This window comes from Cupressus sempervirens, chromosome 6, assembly GCF_028749045.1.
Source record: "Cupressus sempervirens isolate cs-2001-9-10 chromosome 6, ASM2874904v1, whole genome shotgun sequence".
Lineage (NCBI taxonomy): Eukaryota > Viridiplantae > Streptophyta > Pinopsida > Cupressales > Cupressaceae > Cupressus > Cupressus sempervirens.
In genome coordinates, this window is record NC_143123.1 from 297292704 (window position 1) to 297302435 (window position 9732).

Sequence of the window (9732 nt, forward strand, 5' to 3'; positions counted from 1 at the left end):
CACACTCCCCCAATGTTACATACTCTTCTATCCATCAAATAGCTCTCTCCCACTATGATGTATATTTATTATTCATTTTAGTTACTATTTTCGCATGACCTCTCTCCCCCTTTGACATCAACGACAAAGGGCACATATTTGCAGTCACTCCAACAATGCATCAAAAATTGATAATGTACCTCAGCATCATGTTCTGGTACCAATTGTTAAAATAATAACACTGCCACACAATTCAGGTGGGGGACAATCAGTTGTGTCTTGAACTCATAAACTTTAAGTGATCATCAGATTTGAACCTTTAAACCTTGGATCATAATGTTAAGCGTGAAAACATAAATCCACAACATCATATTAACACATAACACCAAGATTTTTGCGTAGTAACCCTGTTAGGGAAAAAACCATAGTGGGGTTGCTACCCACAATAAACTATACTCTATTAAAAGTATAGCTTATTACAAATGGGAATGCACTTGCATTCAGGCACACTGCCTAGAGCTCACTGCTCAATTACAAACAAAGGCTCAGTGTCTTACATAACTGGACAACAATCCATACTTCGTGAACTACCTGATAAAACATACATGAAATTGCTAAAAATCGGAGCATGATTTGTGAAAGTTACAAGTGATTTACTAGAGACTGGTATTTTAGTGTTCACACAATGTTCAAAGACAGTCTCAGTATTTAGATCGGTGAGGATCATTATGAGCAAGTTAGCGGATACTAAGTTTGTGGCATATCAAAGACTTTGTTTTAGAGCCTTGTCATGATAGGTTTGAGGAAATAAACAAAGACTAAGGTTTCTGAGATGACAGAGTTGGTGCTTTCTAGAAAGACAATTTTAGTGACTGACTTGAGGTGTAGTGTGTTGTGATGGATTGTGGCATGCTCTTGAATGCTTTGGTTTATTCAACAATGTTATTATGTATCATCAATATGTACTAACTAACGTACAATAAATCAATTTGTAATCTGAGTTGTAATTAGTAATTAGTAAATGGGTGTTTGTTAAGGTCAACCTTATTTGTTTCTACAAGGTTGATGAAGTATATAAAGGAATGTAATCTTTTGTGAATGTGAAATGTGTGTGTGGTGTGGATGTGCTTGCGAGTTAGGAAATGGTGAGCTTGAGAACAGGTACGAGTGGAATCTAATGAGCTTTCAATGGAACTGAACAAGCATAAGGAAGATGCCATCAGGCAGTTCATAAATTATGGATTGTTGTCCATCAATGTGAGACAATGACCCTTTGTAATAAGATTCCCATTTGTAACAAGTTATACTTTGAAGTTTATTGTGGGTACCAGCCCCACCGTGGTTTCCCCCCTAACAGGGTTCCCTGCAAAAATCTCGTTGTTATGTGTTTATTTGATGTTGTGGATTTATGTTATCATGTAACATTATAATCTAAGGTTTAAAGGTTCAAATCTGATAATCAGTTAAAAGTTACCAACAACATGCAAAAAAGGAATAACTCAATGGGTTCACAACTGTAAGTATAACAGTTCATCTCGAACATATAATAAATCTATCCGTTGATGGAATTAGATTAGTAATTTACATAATTTACAGTAGGCTGTTAATTACTTTCACATATGTGAGCACGGTATTTTAAACATAAATGATATTCTTTGGGAGTTTTATGAGAAATTGAGGATATGGATCATAGCTACAAACATTACCATGACAAATACACACAAAAATTTGCATAGTTAAAAAAATATACCTTTGCTTTTCTTTCTCTGCACATCCACCGTCTTTCCTTGTACAGTCATTGCAGCTTCACGGGCCTGAATATTGACGAGAATAAAAAAGAAAATATTTCAGCCAATAAAAGGATTGAAACAGTATAAGTCCCAATGTGGACAGTTCATCAATATATACTTACATGTAAATGTATTAACAGCTTTATCATTTTAAGCTTGTTGTCTAAGTTTTCTTGTTTAGAAACAATATACAAGTTTTCAAATGAATCTCAACTTTCACAAAATCCACACTAACTTGGAGGCAAAAATATTTACTGGAGTTGAAAAAAATAGTGGAAAAAACAACCAGAAAATGATGTTTATGATTCTTTAAACAGATTAACCAAAAATTTATATTTATGATTGTTTAAACAGATATCCTGCCTTCACTGAGGTAACCTATATCAACTTTTATAGAGACCTACCACCATAAGAGATCGTCTTACCTTATATTCATCAACTGCATCTTGAGCGAAAGTGATGTCCGTGTCCTTCTCCCTAAAATAAGAAGACAGTGTAAAGTATAAGAATTAATACTACTCACCCAATTTTTTATAAGTATTAAATACTAATCCTATTGCCATATGATGCATGAAATTAAATTATGTTTGACATCTACCCTATATGCAAAAGAAATCATAAAGTTTTGAATTGTTGCAAAAGGTCGACAGAAATAATACATGAAAGCATTTGACATTTACCAAAAAATCATCCAAATATAGATATTTACTATTACAATAAAAATTCTTTAGTTGGAACGTTTATTTCTAGTCTTAGAAGATTCTAAAATCCGCTCTAAGAAAATCCTTGTCATCTAACACACCTTTCACTGTCTGTCTAGAGCAAGCTTATTGATAAAAATATACAAACGCGAACTTAATGTCATTTTATTTTCTTTTCTATTCAGTCATATGTATTGCATATCATATTAATATAAAGTGTATCTGCAGTTCATATCTCCTCTATCAAAGATACCAAAATTATTAAAATTAACTTACCATGTGGCTTCTGCATATGAGAGACCCTTCCACTTAACCAAATAATTCTGAACCTCTTCATCTGAATCAATTTTCACTGTTCTGTCTGCAAATACTCTCTCAACCTACTCAACATTTCATATATTTGTAAATAATCATTGAAACAATTTCACAAAAAAATGTAGATACTTCAATTTTTTTAAATAAAACTACAGATGAATTAGCCAAAATACAAAAGAAACCTGTTTGTATTGCTTAAGAAGGTCCAACTCCATCTCCTTGCCAACATCATGAACCTCGGCCTGGAAGTCTCAAGCACAATAATAAGTTCATGATTTCAAATAGCAGACATGATTGATGAAGAGCCGACATGATTGAAGATATTACAAGATATTGAAAAAGCAGACATGATTGATGAAAAGCTTCTGAACAAATAACAAAAATATATATATATATATATATCATGCAATAAATAAAGGCAAGAGAAGAAAATCTAACTTGGAATGAGATTATATGGATATAAGGAAAGATGATAACAAGGATTTAAGTGGTTTGTAAAAGAATTGTGTTTAAGAAACAACAAAAGAAAAACAGTCATCATAGTACCTCCTCACGTGAGAGTTTCTGCCTCCGACTATACTCTTCCTCCACCTTCTTCATATAATTTAAGACTTTTTTGAATCCACTTAGCTGTATAAAATCAATAGGAATGGATCTGTTTACTAACTCTACAAATCACTTAGAAAACAAAAGAAACTTTGTGAATTCTATAGAGAGAAATAAATGATTCTGCATAAGTTTTAATTTGTGTACATGTAAACCATCCATACAGCCATAAATTGGTTAGAATTCTCTCCACTGAGAAGATGAGCAGCTTACATGTTGAAGATCACCCAAAGTTTGCCATTGGCAATGCAAATACGACTGTCCTTTCCATTTAATCAAAAATACTGTTTCATTCCAATCTAGGTCCTCATCTCTTGAGGTTGTAAATACAACAGGATCAGGTTGCCCTTCTCCATCAAGTGCAGCTTGTGCCATTCCTTTAGGCTGATGCCATAATACTCTCTCAATTGTATCGGCATCATCTTCTTCCACGTCTTCCACAGAAATCTACATAAACATAAATAATTTTTCCAATGTGAAGAAGCACCCTGACAGGCATTTGCAAAAGATATCTATCCAGCTCTGGGATATCTATTGGCAAAGGGAACATAATTTTTACCATTTACAAAAATTACGACATAAATAACTTTACCAAGAACATGTGTAGAATTCTTGAATATAAATGTCAGTGATCTTCAGTCAAATCAAAATCTCAAGGTCCTTCTCTCACATATAGGATTCTAAATTTCCAATATTATTTTCATAATTTTAATCCACTTTTGAATGCAAAAATGTCAAAGGGCTGTTTGGTCCAAACCTTAAACCGCTTCTTTGCTCTCTCTTCTTCCTCATCTGCACTTTCTTCACTTTCAGCATATGATATTTTACGAACTGATCTAGTTGATGTACGTAACTCATTTGAGCGCATAATCCTACTCCCAGATGATGTTTGCTGAACTCCATTTTTTTTATTAAGTGTTGCAACTTTCCCTGATGGGCGATGAAAATCTTCATCACTATCTTTATCTGTGTCTTGTGCAGAAGATTCATCCCCGTCTGATGCTTTTCTACCTCTTTTGGGACGCGTAGATATACTAGAAAAATTTGTGCCCCTTCCGGATTGAGCTGCTCTTGTAATTCTGCGGCTACCTCGATAACTGCACCCTGTATAATCTTCATCACTGTCAGAAAATCCTGCAGCTTGATCCTCGTCTTCTTCTTCCACATATTCTTCACTTTCAGAGAGCTCAACCTGACAGTCAGAGTGAATAGTAACTATTTAAATATATATAAATCATATCGCTAGAGTTTGACATATGAAAAAGAGTCTTCAAGATAAACAACTGTCCTCGCAGATAAGAAAACAAGAGAATGTCGTTTGAGATGAAATATAAGCAGAAATCTATAGTCCATGCAATTCATAATGTTTGAATCAAAGCACTAAAACATTGTACTGATAACATGAAACGATTGGGCATTGAATGGACAATCTGTCACTGCAAATTGGACATCTACTAATCACATTGAGCCTCTTTAATTCCTCACAGGGTACGACTCTTAATAGAGCAAACACTTACGTGCCTTCCTATAAGAATGCTACAGGTATTATTAAGACTGTCATTTGGTTCAGTTTATGTATTTGGTTCAGTTTATGTACTTTTTCTTCTGCCTATTTTTTTCATGTTTGAAGATGGAAAAGAAGTATACAGCTTGGGAAATTGGTAGCAGTCACATATTCCTAATGTATGCACACTATGATGTGAACAAATCTTTGCATTTGCACCCATACAAATACCACTGGACATAAGCTAGTAGGAATAGCTAACAGACTATATCCATCTTGTTTACCTTGCTATTGAATGATATATCGCTTTAACATGTGCATAGTTAAACAAAGCTAACGAAGACCAAAGACTCATATACCTCAAGGTCTGACTATATGATTTTCTTTCAAAGTGCTTTTTCTCAAGTGAATTTAAACAGATTATTTTCAACACATTCATACCTTCCGTGTTTGACGCCGAGCTCGGCAGCTACCAGTAGACATAGGAATAAAATCCACATCATCTGGATCATCTTCTACAGAATTGTGAGGAAAAGCAAGACTTAGTAGTTGTTGGTTGCCAGATAATAAACAATTAGCGTTCAACAACTTAAAAATTGCCAATAATAAAAAACAATAACTCTAAAACCTCAGGGCTGCTTCATTAGGTCATGCTAGTTATACAAGGATTGGGTAGCAAAATGCCTACCATCTTCTTCATCCTCCTCTTCATGGTATTCGTAATCATCATCTGATTTCACAGCCTTTACTCTCTTTGCAAGACTCTTGTTTCCATTAATAGCTCTTGATGGAAACCTGGAATTTAAGAATCCAACCCTGTTGCCTGATATTGACTGACTTCTTTCTTCCCCACCATGCTCATAATAATCATCAGACAACATCTCCTCCGCAGATACCTCTGTTTGGTCCTTGCGATCCTGTCTGTCTTCCTTGTGCTCGTAATAATCCCCCCCAGCTTGTCCAACATCAGATGCATTGTCTTCTGATCCTCCACCTTCTTCAACTTGAAAATCTGAGTCTGACTTTTTAGAATCCTTCTCGTATTCTGAAGTAGAGACATCCTCAATGTCCACCATTTGGCGATCCTTCCAAAACCCAGAGCCCCATTTGCCCACCATTCTCCTCGAAGATTGGGGGCGCCCCTGCTCCTGTCCCCTACTGCCTAAGGCATCAGGACCACCCACTCCTATTGTTTCATCTTCACTCAGAATATTTCCAACAAACTCTTTATCCCTGTCGCTTGAACCGCCATCTACCCTCCCAATATTATGCAAAGAAAGCTGCGCCCTCTCTTCAACCTTTTCATTTGTCAGATCAGCAGCACTACCGTAAAATGCCATATTCATTTACATGGGAATCAACCTTGTTCAAAACTGCTGTCTGAATTATTTCTAAGTCAAACACTAACAAAAATAACGTCAATTAGGCTCTAGCAATGCTTTATAAATTGCGAAAGCTTATATTTTAAATTTACTGAACAAACGTACTTCCTGATATGAATTGACAAGCAGTAGATTAATACTGGATCATTGGATATCTAAGCAAACAAGCAGTTGAAAGAGTACACTCAATTCGGAGTAACTGACTGTGAAGAAAGGGGAACAAAGGAAACGTTTTCTTCCTCTACAACTTAAAAGAGAAATTGAATTTGGATAACTGCAACAATCCAACAATTTCAATAGCAATAGAAATAGGGTAATTGCAATTCTAATTGCAGCGTTAACCGACTCAGACAAATCCAGAATGCCAATTTGAACCATGCAACACTTGAGGCAACGGATCAATTAAAATAAAAATGTGAGATCACGTCCAAAAAAAAATTTTAAATCGGATCGGAATCTCACTACTATGCATGCCTGACTGAATCACGTTAAGAAAGGCGAACTTGGTATTCATTCATAAAACCCTAATAATTCCCCCTTATATAAAATTGATAAGGATTCAACGCTATACATACATATTTATGCTCAAACCCTTTGTCCCAAGCCAATCCAATTGACCACGGTCACCCGTTCGAATCCGTTGCGGTGCTTGGATTCTTTGGTGTGCTTGCTTTTGTTTTGGTATTGTTTAAGCCTCGTGCGGCTGAGGATGAGAGCAAAAGGTTCTCTTCTGTTTTCCGATTGCGATTGCTATCAGAGGAAGATGAGGAATGCGTATGAATGTCCTTTGTTAATGCGTGTTTCTTGTCTTTGTCTGCCAACGAAGATAGGAAAAACTCCCCGGACAGAGAGAAGCAACCCTCGCGCTTCACCGATTTCTTCCTCAAATTCTAACCAATTTCCACACCCAAACCCGAAGAAAAAGATTACGAGGTTTTCCTTCCACGGTGAAAACTAGCATCCTCCTCCGTTTTGGGTTAACCTTTTTATTCAATGCCTAATGTGGGTTTGCTTTCCCACTAATGCCATATTTATTATTATTCAATTTAGTTTGATTCTATATTTTTGTTTATCTTTTAGAATTCGATTTGATCTTCAATCTATCATTTCTTATTTTATTTTTAAGTTATATGTATGTTTGGTAATTTCTAAGGAACCAAGTTTTCAAAAGAGTGTAAATAGATCGTTTGTTTAATTAATTTTGATAGTAAGAGTTAAGGTGAGCTAATTTTTCAATCATAAAATCCACCAAATTAGTTTCACATGTGAATTGATTTCACATATTAAGATCTATTTTGTGTCACATACTTGACCCAAATCGACTTTGTATTATGATTAGACCTTAAATTGAAATAAAGTTCAAGTTTTTATTTTAAGCATCACAAAATCATATTTAATATTAGAATGTCATTTTGGATCACAAGCTTAATTTGCATTCCAATGCCATCAAGTTGCACATGGACCTAAGTAACCCAATTCCATCTGTTTTTTTTTTTTTTGAAAAATATATTCATCTATTATCAATTTATTGTCTCAACTCATCTATCCAAAAACCGACTGTGAATATTAATTAGTTATGATTTGTTTAGAATATCTTATTTGTTTTACAAATCCAACTTGCATTTATATCAACACCTTTTACTTATATTTTATTATTCCTTAAAGTTTATGTATTGTTTTATGGTTAAATATCATTTAAATCACATTTTCCCTTTAAGAAAACATGCTTGTCTCTATCCTCACATGGCCTCTCGTTTAGCTTATCAAGATGTCATTATTAGCTCTATGGATGGTTAAAATCATAAGGGTGTGATTTTAATCTTGAGGCATTTGAGGATGAGCAAGAGCTTTTAGCCACTATGAAAATGATTTTTCAAGAGCTTTCTAATGCAAATATACCATTCTCTATTTAATGTGCTACTTGGTTCATCATTTGGCTCCAACATTCTTCAAAGATTTGGCATTAATATTATCTCTTCTAATTTGCTACATGGTATAAGTCCCCCTTTATCCCCAATATCTTACCATTTTCATTCATCCCACCTCTTTGGACCTTTCCATGACTTTAGCATGACACCTAATTCTTATGTTTCATGTTCTTATGTTCCTACTAGTGTTCTAACTCCCTTTTCTACTAACATTGCATTCCTTGTCCTAGTATTCCACCGAGTTATGCCTTGTGAGTGTTAATCGTATCACTAGTGTTTCCCTTACATTTCATTTGACTAATATCACATCTTCATTGCCTTATTAACACGTGTATCATTCTGTGACAGATTTCTTTTCGCCCAAGAAAGCCTCCTAGTGCTTTCCCGATTTCTACTTTTTGTTGCTATTTCTTTGATTGTTGTTGCTTTTCGTCAGACACCTTTGTGTGCTCCTGTTGGTTTCAGCCCCACTGTTGTAATCTTTCAGTCCCATAGACCTCTTCTTGGTCTTTTGTTGGACATTAATATCATTATCTTATCTTATCTTATCTTATCTTATAGTGTTATTTTATGTTCACTTAATTTTCTAATTTCCTCTTATGATTGATCCTCTTTATGTTTCATCTATTGTTTTTCATGCTTCTTACCATTGGATTATCCGTATTTTTGCCCAAAAAATGCAGTATTATATATTCTAGATAGAATCTAAAATAGATTGATGATACGTGATGTAATTCTTATGGTGAACTAGTGAGTGATCTTATAGATTATTTACTAATGCAACAAGATTATAGAATGAATAAAGGAGAACTTATATGGAAGATAAAACATATTTGAATATAGAGTGCTTCTATATGTATGTCACTTATAGTTATATTAAACAAGGAAAATGTACAAAGAAGCTAGATGAGAATCCATTTGTCTATTCCTAGTCTCTAGAGTATACAAAAGATGTGTGTGTGTGTGTGTGTGTGTGTGTGTGTGTGTGTGTGTGTGTGTGTGTGTAAATAGATCATCAATTAAGCTCCACATAAATTAGGAGAAATGTGGACCCTGTATGAATGTTACTTATATGGATAGGATGATGACAAATACCAAACATGTGTGGTTCTAATTAGAATTATTGTGGTGTGGTATAAATATCAAAATGCATTGGATGAAAATAATGTCACTTGTATAATCATATCCTATGGTACAAAAACTAGTGACACACACTCGTGTAAGAATAACACGTGATCATTAGCAATCCATGTCTCATACATGTATGGTCTGATTGGACATCAATTTGTGCAATAGTATGTAGGACTACACAATGTAGTTAAGTGGCATTTGCATGATTACATGTGAAAACATTAATGATGTTATGTGTAGATTAATATTGTGGTATAGATGTTGATGATGGTGAATGCATTAAAAAAAACTATTAAAGAGGCCATGTGAATTCGCACTCCTATCATTTGTTCCTCTCAAGGAGCAATAGTGCATATTGTGTTTATAATGAGTTAAGGAACATGTGCGTGTATTTCT

At 34.5% G+C, this 9732-nt stretch overlaps 1 protein-coding gene across 1 annotated transcript in view; it reads right to left on the reverse strand.

The window, feature by feature from the left end:
• The window catches only part of CHR5 (chromatin remodeling 5), a 47714-nt gene extending 40491 nt beyond the window's left edge, over nucleotides 1–7223 (reverse strand). The window contains exons 1-10 of the mRNA XM_089787928.1: nucleotides 6853–7223; nucleotides 5584–6298; nucleotides 5337–5410; nucleotides 4149–4583; nucleotides 3605–3838; nucleotides 3332–3415; nucleotides 2968–3027; nucleotides 2747–2850; nucleotides 2195–2246; nucleotides 1730–1793 (exon numbers count right to left, since the gene is read on the reverse strand). Of these exons, the coding sequence (XP_089644054.1) occupies nucleotides 1730–1793; nucleotides 2195–2246; nucleotides 2747–2850; nucleotides 2968–3027; nucleotides 3332–3415; nucleotides 3605–3838; nucleotides 4149–4583; nucleotides 5337–5410; nucleotides 5584–6241 (1765 nt within the window). The 5' untranslated portion in view covers nucleotides 6242–6298; nucleotides 6853–7223. The remainder of the gene's footprint in view (nucleotides 1–1729; nucleotides 1794–2194; nucleotides 2247–2746; nucleotides 2851–2967; nucleotides 3028–3331; nucleotides 3416–3604; nucleotides 3839–4148; nucleotides 4584–5336; nucleotides 5411–5583; nucleotides 6299–6852) is intronic.
• Between the last annotated feature and the right edge of the window lie 2509 nt (nucleotides 7224–9732).